The sequence below is a fragment of the Sciurus carolinensis genome, chromosome 2 (assembly GCF_902686445.1).
Source record: "Sciurus carolinensis chromosome 2, mSciCar1.2, whole genome shotgun sequence".
Lineage (NCBI taxonomy): Eukaryota > Metazoa > Chordata > Mammalia > Rodentia > Sciuridae > Sciurus > Sciurus carolinensis.
The window spans coordinates 122,823,892-122,839,647 of NC_062214.1; the positions used below are offsets into that span (position 1 = coordinate 122,823,892).

Here is a 15,756-nt window from a genome sequence, read left to right on the forward strand (position 1 = left end):
TTTGTTTGATGTACAGGGATTGCACCATTGTTTGGGGCATACATATTTACTATCATTATGTCTTCCTGATTTATGGTTCCCTTAGCATTATGAAATGTTCTTTTTTATCCCTTCTGACTAACTTTGGCTTGATGTCCACTCTATTCTGATATAAGGATGGAACCCATGCTTTTTTACTGAGTCCATGTGCATGGTAGGTTTTTTCCCATCCTTTCACCTTTAGTCTGTGGATGTCTTTTTCTATGAGATGAGTCTCTTGCAGGCAGCCTATTGTTGGGTCTTCTTTTTTAATCCATTCTGCCAGTCTATGTATTTTGATTGATGAGTTTAGGTCATTAACATTCAGGGTTATTATTGAGATATGATTTCTATTCCCAGGCATTTGGCTTATTTTTGGTTTTTATGTTGGCTTGGTTTCTCCTTTGAGTGGTTTTTCTCTAAGGTAGTTCCTCCCTTTGCTGACCTCCATTGTTGTTTTTCATTCCTTCCTCATGGAATATTTTGTTGAGAACATTCTGTAGCACAGGCTTTCTATTTGTAAATTCTTTTAACTTTTGTTTATCATGGAAGGATTTTATTTCATCTTCAAAACTGAAGGTTAGTTTTGCTGGGTATGGGATTCTTTTTTGGCAACGATGTACTTTCAGAGCTTGAAATATGTTGTTCCAGGCCCTTCTTGCTTTTAGATTCTGGGTTGAGAAGTTGGCTGCTATCCGTATTGGTCTCCCCTATAAGTATTCTGATGCTTTTCTCTTGCAGCCTTCAAAATCCTATCTTTATTTTGAATGTTAGGCATTTTCATTATCATGTGCCTTGGTGTGGATCTGTTGTGATTTTGTGCATTTGGTGTTCTGTAAGTCTCTTGTATTTGACTTTCCATTTCATTCTTCAGGCTTGGGAAATTTTCTGATATTATTTCATTGAATATGTTGTTCATTCCTTTGGTTTGTATCTCTGTGCCTTCCTCAATCCCAATCCCAATAATTCTTAAATTTGGTCTTTTCATGATGTCCCATAGTTCTTGGAGATTCTATTCAAGATTTCTTACCATCTTCTCTGTTTGGGCAACTTTATTTTCAAGATTAAATATTTTGTCTTCATTGTCTGAGGTTCTGTTTTCCAAGTGGTCTAGTCTTTTGGTGATGCTTTCCATTGAGTTTTTTATTTGGTTTATTGTTTCCTTCATTTCAAGGATTTCCGTTTTTATTTTTTTTTTTTGAGAATCTCTATCTCTTTGTTGAAATGACCTTTTGCTTCCTGCACTTGTTCTTTCAGCTTATTGGTAATTCATTGCCTGCATTTGCTCTCTTATCTCATCCTTTGCTTCACAAATCATCTTAATCATGTATAATCTGAAGTCCTTTTCTGACATTTCTTCTAACATACTGTCATTGGATTCTATTAATATAGAATCTAGATTTGTTTGGATCATTTTCTTCCCTTGTTTTTTCATGTTGTTCAAGTATCTTCCCCTCTAGCAGTGCAGATGTGGAGTATTGCAGATTTCCCCCTATAGTCTTATAGTGGCCCTATAGGTTTCCAAAACCCTTTCTTTAAGGGGAGATCAATATTCGCAGTGCCCAATTCAGACACTATGCAATCCTAGACCAAATAGCCCCTATGAGGACAATAACAATATTGTCATAATAAACAGAATGAGTTCAAATATTATCTTTGGTAAAACAAACAGATTTGCAATAAGATCTGCAGTTTCTAATGGAGGACAAAGAGGATGCAGAGGGATGTAGAATGTGACTGTTAATGGGATAAGAAAAGATTATACATAAGTTCTAGATAGTAGAAAGGGTGACAGTGTAATCAAAAGAAATTGAATGTTAGCATCCAAAAAAGGGAGAAAGAGACTCTAAGGGAACAGGTAAAGAAAAGGAAAAGAGAGCAAGAGAAATAAAGAAATAAAAACTTAAATTTTTTCTATAAGGAGAAAAAAGAAAATCTACAGTATAACAGTCATATAGTAATGAAACCTCCCAGTGTTCAGTAGCCTGATGCATGAGAGGTACCTGACAATGAACTTCAAGCCTCCAGCAGGCATCTCAGGATGGAATTTGCCCCACCTAGAGATCGGAGTTACAGCTTCCAGGATTATCCAAGATGGCCACTCGGGCTTCCAAATGTGTTGGCAAATGGTGAGCTGCAGCTCAGGGTGTGGACATGGCCAGCTGGAGGTCCTGGAGGCGGGATGTGGTTAGTCAGGCAGGGGTCCTGGAGGTCCTGGAGGCTGGGTGCAATCAGTCAGTCTGGGGTCCCAGTAATAGGGCCCAGTCAGTTGGTCTGGGGGTCCTGGCAGCAGGGAGCAGTCAGTCGATGTGAGGGCCCCAGAGGTAGGGAGTGATCGGTCGGGCTGAGGGATCCTGGAGGTGGGGCTCAGTCAGTCTGCCCGAGGGTCCTACAGGGCCTGGCTGTTGTCTCAAAATGGCGGCAGCCACGTGTAATGAAACCTGCAGGTACTGTGAAAGTGAACTTCCAGACAATAGCAGCAGCTGGTACTCCACTGGCAGTCGGCGATCAGTTTGCTGACTGTTGTTGGACGATCGGGAGGTTAACCTTGTGCATTGAGTGATGGATAGGTGTAAGGCAGGCGATGGACCAGCCTGAGGCAGGCAAATGGCAGATGATAGGCGCCTGACAGTGAGCAATCTGCACTCAAAAAAGGCATAGATATGCTGGCAGACTGCAGGTGATCACAGCAGACAAATGGGGTAAACAGCAGGGGTTTGATAAGCAGCAAAAACTGCCTTACCAAGAAACAGATATCCTCTGCTTGAAACCGGAGTTACGAAGCGACAAGGAATGCAGCCTCCCTCTAGTATGCCATCTTGCATCCCCTTCCTTTTCTATTTCATGGAATAATTTTAAGAGTATTGCTGTAATTGTTCTTTGAAGGTCTTACAGAACTTAGAATCTATCTGGTCCTGGGCTTTTCTTGGTTGGTAGGCTTCTGATGGCATCTTCTATTTCATATCTTGATATTGATCTGTTCAAATTATGTATGTCCTCCTGATTCAGTTTGGGAGGATAATATGTCTCTAGGAATTTGTTGATGTCTTCAAGTTTTTCTAGTTTATTTGAGTATAAGTTTTCAAAATAGTTTCTAATTATCTTCTGTATTTCAGTACTATCCATTGTGATATTTCCTTTTTCATCATGAATTTTAGTAATTTGAGTTTTCTCTCTTTCTTTTTGTTAGTGTGGCTAAGGTTTATCAATTTTATTTATTTTTTCAAAGAAACAACTTTGTTTTGTCAATTTTTTTGAATTGTTTCTTTTGCTTCAATTTCATTGATTTGAGCTCTGATTTTAATTATTTCCTGTCTTCTGCTGCTTTTGGTGTTGATTTGTTCTTTTTCAAGGTTTTGAGATATTATGTTAGGTCATTTGTTTGTTGACTTTTTATTCTTTTAATGTATGAGCTCAAATGCAATGAAATTTTCTCTTAGCACGCCTCCATAGCATCATAGAGATTTTGATATGTTGTATCAGTGATTTCACTTCCTGTAAGTGGTTTTTTTTTTTATTATTTCTTCCTTGATTTCTTCTGCCATTCATTCATCATTCAATAGCATGCTATTTAGTCTCCAGGTGTTGTAGTAGCTTCTATTTTTATTTTATCATTGATTTCTAGTTTCATTCTGTTATGATCTGATAGAATGCAGGGTAGTATTTCTATTTGTATTTGCTGAGAGTTGCTTTGTGTCATAACATATGTTCTATTTTAGAGAAAGGTCTGTGTGTTGCTGATAAGAAAGTGTATTTGCTCAATGAAGGATGAAATACCCTATATGTCTGTTAAGACTAAATCATTGATTGTATCATTTAGTTCTATAGTTTCTTTGTTTAGTTTTTGTTTGGAAGATCTTTCCAATGGTGAGAGAGTTGTGTTAAAGTCACCCAGTATTATTGTATTGTGGTCCATTTGATTCTTGATATTGAAAAGGGCTTGTTTGACACATGTTAGATGCTCCATTATTTAGGGCATATATATTTATATTATATTTATGATTGTTATGTCTTTTTGGTGTATGATTCACTTAATAGTATGAAATGTTCTTCTATATCCCTTCTAACTTTGGTTTGGAGTTCACTTTGTCTGAGATGAGTATGGAAACCCCTCCTTGTTTACGCAGTCCATGTGAGTGATATGTTTCTTCTCAATCTTTCACCTTCAGTCTTTTCCTAGGAGGTAAGTCTCTTGAAGATAGCATATGATTGGGTCTTTTTTTTAATATGTCTTTTAATTGATGAGTTTAGGCCATTAACATTCAAGATTATTATTGACATAGATTTGTATTCCTGGTCATTTTGGTTTATTTTTAGTTTTTAACTTGCTTAGCTTCTCCTTTGATTGACTTGCCCTTTAGTGTAGTTCTTTTCTTTGCTGATTTTCATTGTTTTTTTTTTTTTTTTACTTCCTCCTCCTCATTAAATATTTTGCTGAGAATGTTCTGTAGTGCAGGTTTTCTGGTTGTGAACTCTTTTAACTTTTGTTTATCACAGAAGGTTTAATTTTCAACTTCAAATCTGAAGCTTAATTTTGCTGGATATAAAATTCTCAGTTGGCATCCATTTTCTTTCAGAGATTGATATATGTTATTCCAGGACCTCCTTGCAATGAGGGTCTAGGTTGAGAAATCAGTTGAGAACTGAATTGGTTTCCCCCTATATGTAATTTGATTTTTTTCTCTCACAGTCTTTAAAATTCTAGCTTTATTCTGTATGTTAGTCATTCTCATTATTATGTGCCTTGGTGTGAATCTGCTGTAATTTTGTACTTTTGTGTCCTGTAAGCCTCTTGTAGTTGATTTTCCATATCATTCTTTAGATTGGGAAATTTTCTGATATTATGTCATTGAAAAGATTGTGCATTCCTTTAGTTTATATCTCTATGTCTTTGTCTATTTCGATAAATCTTAAATTTGGTCTTTTCATGTTATCCCATATTTCTTGGTAGTTCTGTTCATGGTTTCTTATGATCTTCTCTGTGTGGTCAACTTTATTTTCAAGAGTATATATTCTGTCTTCATTGTCTGGGGTTCTGTTTTCCAAGTGGTCTAGTCTGTTGGTGATACTTTCCATTGTATTTTTAATTTCATTTATTGTTTCCTTCATTTTGAGGATTTCTCCTTGATTCCTTTTTATAATCTCTGCCTCTTTATTGAAGTGATCTTTCACTGACTGTATTTTGCCTCCAATATCATCCTTCATTTCAAAGATTAATTTCTGTATTTTCTAAACTCCTTCTCTGACATTTCTTCTACTGTGTTGTCTATGGGTCCTATTGTGGGAACATCTTGGTTTGTTCGAGACACTTTTTTCCTTTGTGTTTTCATGTTGTTTCTCTTCTCATTTAGTGATATGGAGCTGAGGAAGTATGGATTCTACCCTCCAGTCTTTTAGTGTCCCCAAAGGCTTCCAGCACCTCATCTGCAGGTCCTGGCTGTTGTCCCAAAATGGCAGCAGCCACGTATAACCAAACCTGTGGGTACTGTGATGGTAGACTTTTAGGCAACAACAGACAGCAGGCTATCCACTGGCGGCCTGCAGGCTAACAGGATGATTGGCAGCTGGACGTTGGGCAGTAGGCAATGGGTAGGTGAAAGGCAGGCAGTGGACAGGCAAGAGGCAGGCAAACCGGAAAATGGTAGATGATAGGTGGCAGTCAGTGATCGATCCACACTCAAAAAGCAAGCGATATGCTGGCAGATGGTGGGCGATTGCAGTGGACAAATGGTGTAAACAGCAGGGGATAGGTGGGCAGTGACAACTACTTCACAGAGAAATAGTATTTCCTCTGCTTGAATCCCGAGTTACAGAGCAACAAGGAGTGCAGAATCCCTCTAGTCCCAACTTGGATCACATGTTCTTTTTTTTATTTTATTTTATTTTTAGTTGTCAATGGCCCTTTATTTTATTTATGTATATGTGGTGCTGAGAATTGAACCCAGTGCCTCACACATACTAGGCAAGCGCTCTACCAGTGAGTCAAAACCCCAGCCCAAGACCAAGTTCTTGATCTGATGGATGAAGTCAGGAAAGAAACAAAATTTGCAGACAGAATAGGAGAAGGTCATCAAAACTGAAAAATGGTTTTATTTTGTTGTTTGATTGATTGATTGATTGATTGATTGATGTTTGGTACTGAGGACTGAACCCAGGAGCACTTTATCACTGAGCTACAGTCCCAGCCCTTTTATTGTTATGATTAGTTTTTCCTAGTTATGCATAACATTAGGATTAATTTTGACATAATTATACAAGCATGGAATATAATTAGCTCAAATTCAGTCCTAGTACTTCCCCTTTCCCTCCCATCCTCCTCCCCCTGTCTGTTCCCTTCCCTCTACTGATCTTTCTGCTATTTGCTTTGAGGTGTTGTTTTTTTAATAGTATCTTGTGGATGGGGGTACATGATGGTGAGATTCACTGTGCTTTGTTCATATGTGTACATAGGAAAGTTAGGTCAGATTCATTCTGCTGTTCTTCCCTTATCCCATCCTTCCTTCCTCCCCTTCAGTCTCCTTCATCTAGTCCACAGATCTTTCTTCTATTTCAACAGAATCATTCCCCCCCTGCTTTTCCCTTTCTCTCTTTCTCTTTCTCTCTTCTTCCCCCACTTTGTATTACCTTCCACAAACCAAAGAAAACATTTAACCTTTGACCGTCTGAGTCTGGCTTATTTCACTTTTCATGATAGTCTCCAGTTCCATCCATTTACCAGCATTCTTCTTTATGGCTCAGTAATCCTCCATTGTATATTTATACCACATTTTCTTTATTCATTCATCTTTTGAAGGGTACCTTGGTTGGCTCCATAGCTTGGCTATTTATTTTGAGAGAGGGCCTTCTTAAATTGCTGAGGTTAGCCTTGACCTTGTGATCCTTCTGTCTCAGCCTTCACTGAGAGTCTCTGGGATTACAGATGTGCACCACCACACTTGTCTCAAGAAGTGGTTTTAATGTTTTATTTCATTTTATTGAACAAGCACATATATAATACTTTAGAGAAAAAATTTTAAAGCACTTTACAAATGTTAATTCAGTTAATCCTTGAACCTTTATCAGGAAAAAAATTATTACTCAAAAGGAACTGCCATTTTTCTAGGTTCAACATAGTCAAATATCAGGAATTTCAGGTTTAATCCAGGTCCATTTTGCAGATTATGGAATTTAGGCATAAGTAGAATAATACACAATTTGAGTTAGTAAAAAGCAAAGCTGGGATTAGAAGCCAGGCAGAGGATCTCACAGTGTCTGTGCTTGTAAACACATCACTGAATGTTTTGATCAGCTTTTCAAAAGACCTGAAAAGAACAATTTTAGCAGAGGAAAGTTTATTTTGCGCACCTGATTTCAGAGGTCTCAATCCATAGATGACCAGCTCTGTTGCTCTGGGCCCAAGATGAGGCAAAACATCATAGTAGAGGATTGGAGGAAAGCAGCTCAGGACATGATCATCAGGAAACAGAGAGAGAGAGAGAGAGAGAGAGAGAGAGAGAGAGAGAGAGAGAGAGAGAGAGACTAAGCTTAGCTCACTGGGAACAAAATATAAACCCCCAAGGCACACCCCCAATGATCAACCTCCAGCTACACCCTACCTGCCTGAGATTACCACTCACAACCCCTATCAAGGGATTAATGCACTAATTAGGTTGAAGCTTTCATAATCCAGTCACTTTACCTCTAAACTTTCTTGCATTGTCTCACACATGAACTTTGTAGGGACACCTCATATCTAAACAATAACACTGAAAAGAAGAATAATTTACCCAACTCTGAGGAATCACTGCTGATTTCAACTATAATTAGGATAAGCACAAGCTGAAACAGAAGTATTAAGTAGATCTCTATCTTTGCTCCTCACCAGGCCCCATTTTTCAAATGCCCCAATACTGTTAGGACACAATTTTTGACAGAACTGGAGTAACTATAAGGCTGAATTTATAGTTACTGTATGCATTAGCTAAAATAAGCAAGCCCATCACATTGTGACCCAACTTAGGTTGACATTGTGATAAGAAGAAATTTTACTTTACTTTTGTTAATTGAAGGGCATCATATATTGAAGGATAAAAGATAAATAATACCTCCTTAAATATTTAAATATTATACATTATAAAGTCCCTTAAATCAATCTGATAAGGGAGGAATTTGCTCAGAATGCTCAAGAGGATAGAACTGACCAATTCATAATCCTCTTTATCAAGGACATTTAGGAAAATTGTGGAAACAGTTCTATATTAATACTTTTTTATTCCAACACATCCCATAAGATAGAATACTATAACCTCCTTGGTTACAGGCAAGAAAACACATCAAGAAAGTCCTTCATGTTGGTAAAAGAACTAGTAAGCAAAGTATCCATGATGTTATGCTTCTTTGAATTCTTGTCTGTAACATGGACAGAAAATGTTATAAATGCATTTTGTTTTCATTTTCATAGCTATTTATTATCACTATCAAAAGTACAGTGTATTATATATGTAAACCAGTTACATTTGTACTTACTATCCTAGTAACTCGATAGTAATAACAAGTATAAATGCATTTTTTTCCTGAAAAACGAACACTTAAAACAACTTCTGGGAATTCAACAATTGGCGGAATAGTCTCCTCATTGCCACCTTCATCTCTTTGTTCCTAAAAGTATATATGACAGGGTTCAGAAATGGAGTAACTATTACATCAAAAATGGCAAGGAATTTATCCACAGGCACTGCAAGAAATGGACATGAATACACAAAGATACATGGACCAAAAAATAAGACCATCACTGTGATGTGAGCTGACAATGTAGAAAGAGCCTTGGATAGGCCACCTGATGAATGCTGCCTAACAGTGACCAAGATGAAAATATAGGAGATAATCAAAATGAGAAAAGTTCCCAGAGAGATGAAGCCACTATTAGCAGTGACCATAAGCTCCAATCTGTAGGTGACTGTGCAAGCAAGCTTAATAAATCGAGGAAGATCACAATAAAAGCTGTCTATTTTGTTGGGGCCACAGAATGGTAGTTTTACAACAAATATTATTTGGATCAATGAGTGAATGATTCCAGTGGTCCAGGCTACCATCAAGAGTAAACTGCAAGTTCTGAAGCTCATGAGGGTCAGGTAATGGAGAGGCTTACATATAGCAACGTATCGGTCAAGGGCCATGGTTATGAGCAGCACCATCTCAGTTCCTCCAAAGACATGAAGGAAGAACATCTGGGCAATGCAGCCTTGAAAAGAAATGACTTTTCTTTCCTTGAAAAGATCAGAAATCATCTTAGGAACTGCAATGGAGGAAACCCACATGTCAATAAAGGAGAGGTTGGCTAGTAAGAAGTACAGGGGGGAGTGTAAATGGGAATCAGAGATCACTGTGAGCACAATGAAGACATTTCCTAAAATACCTGCTGTATAGAACACAGAGAAAACCAGAAAGAGGACAAGTTGTAACTCCAAAGAACTGGTGAGTCCCACCAACACGATCTCAGATACCATTGAATAATTTCCTCCCTTCATGGTCTCAGTTTTCTTTGGGCTCCAAATTCGCCTGAAAGAGCAAAAGAAATAAGAAAGTAGAATTACTAGATATATATTTTTAGGATTCCATGACAGCAACAAAACCACTAGGAAACAATACGCTACAGGATTTGTTATAGGAAGTTGACCTTACATAACCATGAAAGCTGGTTCAGCAATCTGTGAGTCCATCATCTTTTCATCTAATGCTATAGCTGGAAGTCTACAAGGAGGCATCCAGGATGGGAAGATGGGTGCTAAGTTAGGGAGAGAAAGAATAAGCGAGAACACACAAGCAAGAGCTAGATCCACCAGACAGAAACTAGTGCAGATCTCATTGCCTGTGTCCTCAACAGCATGGGTACACTGCAGAAACCAAGGTCATTTGTCACAGGAATAATCACACACATGGTCCACGAGCCCACGGACCCAAAGGAGGATCCCAAGGAACACATGGCAGTTGCAGCCCCACTCACTACCTCATACCAATGACAGAAACTAGAAGAAACTCCAAATCTTACCAAAAAATCTCTCCTGAGTCTGTTCTCATTGGAAACATATTTTAAAAAGAGAATTCTGAGACACATAGTTCAGTCTCCTTCAAGCAATGAAAGTCACCACAATGCTTATGTATCAATTAAAAGTAAGATAATGCCTGTAATCCCATCAGCTTGGGAAACTGAGGCAGGAAGATATCAAGTTCAAATCCAGCCTCAGCAATGGTGAGGTGCTAAGCAACTCAGTGAGACCCTATCTCTAATAAAATACAAAATAGGGCTGGGGATGTGGCTCAGTGGTTGAATGCCCCTGAATTCAATCCTTAGTAAGATAAAATGACAAAATTATCTCCAAGTAAAAGAGAGAAAAGGCACAATGACCACAATAGCACTGAAGTAGATCTGCCAAAATCTCTAAATTTTCAGTTCCTCTTACGACCCTGTCTTCCACCAACTTCCCATGTGATCACTGGCTTTGTCTAGAATTTGACCATGGAGTTCTCCTGCAGCATCAGGGAGCCATTTCAAGTGAGGAATGCAAAAATAATTTTAATAGAGCTTTAGGACAAAAGCACCAAGTATTATGTTACATGGAAAGCCCCAAAAAACTAAATGTTAAAGAATTTGGGAGTTGACCTCTCTTTCCCCAATCCCAAGTACATGGGGATTTCTCTGGGATCAAGAATAAGTCTACTGATAATATGGGCATTCCCATGGTAGATTGGAACTCAAATCTAGAGTCTGAATAGTAAGGTTTATTTTATATATGATTCCCAAATATTTTGCCCTATATAAGGAAATCAAAAGAGTAATATTATTTCCCATTCTACATTCAAGACTAATCCTAAAATATGTGAAAGTTGATCTAAGTTTGGAGCTAGTCAACTAGTCAGAAATTAAGTGCTATAATAAAAAAGAAGGAGAAAAGTCACTTATTTACTAGCCATTGGATATGAAGTTTCCAGAGATCCTGCAAAAGTATTTTAACAACACAGAAGACATTTGTGTTGTCCAATATGCCTCATAGATGGAAAGCACTTAATAAACATCGTTTAGTGGGTGGCTGGATACTTGAGTTATTGATGAAGAGCAGGATAAAATGGATGGATAAATAAATGAATGTATCCTTTCATTTGGTCAGTTGGGATTTCAGTAGTAAGCCAAAATCATTTTCCTTCATTAAATTAACTTACCAATTTTTTAATCCTTTGTTGTTGTTGTTGTTTTTGTTAGTTTGTTTTGGTGGTGCTAGGGATAGATCCCAGTGTCTCACACGTGCTAAGCAAGCAGTCTACCACTGAACTATAGTCACAGCCCATTTTTATTTTATTTTAAGACAGTCTCACTACATTTCCCAGGCAGGTCTTGAATTTGCAATCCTCCTGCTTCAGCCTTCCAAATAACTAGGATTATAGGCTTCTTTTTCTTTCTAAAGGAAACTATTCTCATTCTCTGAAATTATTTGATTTTTACTCTAAGGTAATCATTTGCCTCAGCAACTCTAACACATCTCCTAAAAAGTGTTTGGAGTTACAAATGTGAACTAAAACATAATTGTAATACACTGAAAAACAACCATTAACAACTACATGCAAAAGTATATGCTCTGGGCACAATATTGTGCAAGTGAAGAAACAGAAACTTAAAGCAAGGCTTGTTTTGTTTTTCAGGAAGATTGTTTGGGTTTTAGGAGAAGTTGTTTTGTTTGGATTTTTAGTTTTGGTTTGATTTGGAGGTTTTGTTTGCTTTCTGTGGTACTGGGGAATAAACCCTGGGCCTCACACCTGCTAGGCAAGTTCTCTACCACTGAGCCCTGAAGCAAGGTTCCTAATCACATGAGCCATAACTTAGAATCTGAAGAACCAGATCAAAGATAAACATTACACACAATGAAACACCCGAAAAGTCAAATACGTGGTTCAACTCCTGAACCACCAGAGCTCACAGAAGCAAGAATTGTACTGGTTCTTAGGGAACAGAAATTTCCTCTATAGAATTCTTTACAAGTGATCATCAATGAACAATTCCACTGATGGAGACCAAGTTAGCTCCTGAATCAATGTATCTATTCTTGGACATCTATATTGTGTAATTCTTCTATTTAATGAGAAGAAATGTTTTCTTTAACTTCTAATTGATCCCAATTTTGTAATTTAAAGTCATGCAGAATTAATTATATCTATCTCTTATACATCAGCTTTTCAAATACTTAAAAATATCTCTCCTATCTATCCAAGGTCATCCTTTTATGAGCAAACTATCTAGGTCCTTTAAAAATTCATCATGAGCCAGGTATGGTGGCACAGGCCTATAATCCTGGCAGCTCAGGAGGTTGGGACAGGAGAATCAGGAGTTCAAAGCCAACCTTAGCAACCTAACAAGTCACTAAGCAACTTAGTAAGACTCTGTCTCTAATAAAATGTATATATATAAAAAGGGGGGGGTCTGGGGATGTGGCTTTGTGGTTAAGCACCCCTGGGTTCAATCCCCAGTATCAAAATTTTTTTTCATCATGTAATATTGGCTCCAATCCACTTATAATCCTGATTATCTTCCTCTGGAAGAGTTAGTTTTTTAAAATGTGGTGAAACAAAAGTAGAAGATTGTGTAACTACTATTCATTTTAGTGATGGATATTGTACTGTTTTAAGAATAAATCTACATAGTTTTGGAATACGATCACAGTACCAATGATCATAGAAAGGAATTCATATTTTACAGATGATTCAAATTAGAAAACTAGATATCAGCATACACAAGAACAAAATATGTATTTATTTACCATTGCTTGCTCCTAACAGGTACGTTCAAGAATCCAGTGCACTGGAGTGGTTACATTAATCTCCTACATTCACAATTCTAAAAGAAATGTTTAAGTCTCAGCAAAGTTTCAGGCAATAGTATTTGACAATAGTATTAATAGTATTAAACAAATGTTGATTCAAAAGAAAAACAGTTTCATTTATGACCATATAACTGAAGAGCTATCTAAACCAAGCCTCAACTAAAAATTTAAAATGCTTAATAAAAATTATTGTCTTCTTGCTAGGCATGGTGGCACACACCTGTAACCCAGCGGCTCAAGAGACTAAGGCAGAAGGATTCCAAATTCACAGCCAGCCTCAGCACCTTAGCAAAGTCCCGAGCAACTTAGTGAAACCCTGTCTCAAAATAAAATATAAAAAAGGACTGGGAATGTGGTTCAGTGGCTAAGCACCCTGGATTCAATCCCCGATAACAACAACAAAAAAAAATAGATTGAATTATTGTCTTCTTACCTATTATCTATAGGTAAATGATTAAAAAAAATTAAACACACACACGCAGAACTCAGGTCAGAACTTCAGTAAAGGTTGGAACTCAACTAAATAGAGTATGGAACCTGACTTTTCACCTTAAAACCTTAGGCCAAATAAAGTGAATCTGAGCTTCAATTTACACGATCCAGCAGAATTCCAGGATCAAGGATAAAACCCAGCCAGGTGCGGCTCAGGAGACTAAGGCAGGTGGATCTCAAGTTCAAGCAAGGCATTAAGCAACTCAGTGAGACCCTCTCTCAAAATAAAACACAAAATAGGGCTGGGAATGTGGCTCAGTGCTCAGTTGTCAAAATGCCCTTGAGTTCAATTCCCCGTACCCCCCCCCAAAAAAAAAGAAGAAAAGCCCAAACCAGGCCCTGTGGTACATGCCTATAATCCCAGCAACTCAGGATGCTGAGGCAGCAGGATTGCAAGTTCAAAGCCAGTTCAGAGTCTCAGCAATTTAGTGAGGCTCCAAGCAACCTAGCAAGTTTCTAGATAAAATATAAAAAAAGGGCTGGAGATGTGGCTCAGTGGTTAACTGTCCCTGCATTCAATGCCTAGTACCAAAAAAATAAATATGAAAAATAAAATTTAAAAGAAGAATAAAAGCCCAGCATCCAATTAAAGCAGGAGTCTATTATGGGAATCTCTCCCAATAAATTTGGGACTCTAAAAGTCCTCACTTCTCTTTTTTTTTTTTTTTTTAAGGCCTTATTTCTTGAAAGGTGAACTAGGAAAAACCCATCCACCTTATTCCCCAGGGATTTTGTAAGGAAAAATATACATGTCTTGAAGCTTGATCTTCATCCAAGTCCTCAAATACTTCCTATAAAGTTCCAAAGGAAAAACATGAGCTCATAAACACATCATTACATTAAAAAAAAAAAAAAAGAAAAACCCTAAGAACCATAACAAAAGCTAGTAGAAGAAAAAAACAAATCCATAAAGTCTTCAAATATTAGAAAGAGCATGCCAGGCATACTGATGCAAGCCTGTAATCCTAGCTACTGGGGAGGCTGAGGCAGGAGGACCACAAGTTTGAAGCCAGCCTCAGCAATTCCACAAGACCCTAAGCACTTAGCAAGACCCTGTCTCAAAATAAAAAAATACAAAAGGCTGGGGATGTGACTCTGTGGTTAAGCGTCCTTGGGTTTGATCCCCAATATCAAATAAATTAATAAATACAAAGTGAGCCAGGCATGATGACACACTCTAAAATCCCTGCTAGTTGAGGCAGGAAGATGCTGAGTTCAGTGTGGCCTGAGTAACATAGAGAAACCATATCTCAAAACTAAACAAATAAATACAAAGTGAAAATTAAAACAGCAAACAAGAGAATTTATAGACTGAAGAAATAGAGACATAAAAATGAACAAATAAAGCTCCTAGAAATTTAAAATAAAATAATTAAAATATAGAACTCAAAAGAGAAATGATAGTGTAGAAGACATAGTCAAAGGTAGATTTTATAATTAGAAGTCATATTTGAAGATGTAACACAGAAAATAGATTTGGGAAACAAAAGAATAAGAGACAGAGAAACATGTGAAGAAGCTTAACAGAAATCTATAAGTTCTAGAGTTGAGGCAATTTTGAAGAAATAAAATGCGTAAAAACTTTCCAAAATTGATGGAAGGTACTTGTCCACAAATTCACATTTTCCAATTAAGCATAACGTATTAACCAAAGAAAACATACCTAGAAAACCATGCAATGCTATTAGGATTGCTGTGTTTAGTGTATAAAAAAACAAGATGTCCAGTTAAATTTGTTCACTTCTTTCAGTGAACAATAAGACATAAAATATCAGTCAACATAAAGAAGGGTTGAATGGCATGATTTATCTAATTGAATTATAATAGTTTCCTGTCCCCATTATATGCACAATACAGAGTATGCTCAAGCATGTGTGGAGCATTACAAAAATTCACTATATACTGTACTCTCAAATAAAGCAGATCTTAGCAAATTTCAAAATCTTGCTACCATATATGTCACATGCCAGCCCCAGTGCACGAGGTGGAACCACTAACAAAAATAACCAGAAAATCTCCATGTTTCAAAGTAGAAAAATACGCCTTTAAATAACTCACAATAGAAATTAGAAAACATTTCAACTGAGTTATAAACATACTATATACCATAGACTGGGGAGAGAGAACATTTGCCTAGCATGTGCAAGCTCCTAGGTTCAATATCCATCACTGAACACAAACACAGATGGATGAACACACACTAAAGCATTATTTAGAGGCAAATATATGATTTAACTGGTCATGTCAGAGAAAGAAAAATAGGCTTAAAATTATTTTTTAAATTAACATTAGTAAACAAAGGACTGAATATATAGCTCAGTAGCAGAGCAGTGTGCACAGCATATGCAAGATCCTAAATTCAATCCCCAGCAAAAAGAAAAAAAGAAAGATTAGTCAA

General features: G+C 37.2%; 1 protein-coding gene across 1 annotated transcript; it reads right to left on the bottom strand.

The window, feature by feature from the left end:
* Positions 1-8,585: 8,585 nt before the first annotated feature.
* On the bottom strand, positions 8,586-9,524 carry LOC124976485 (olfactory receptor 4F21-like). The gene has a single exon (XM_047539352.1). It carries the CDS (start codon positions 9,522-9,524, stop codon positions 8,586-8,588), a length of 939 nt encoding a protein of 312 aa, XP_047395308.1.
* Between the last annotated feature and the right edge of the window lie 6,232 nt (positions 9,525-15,756).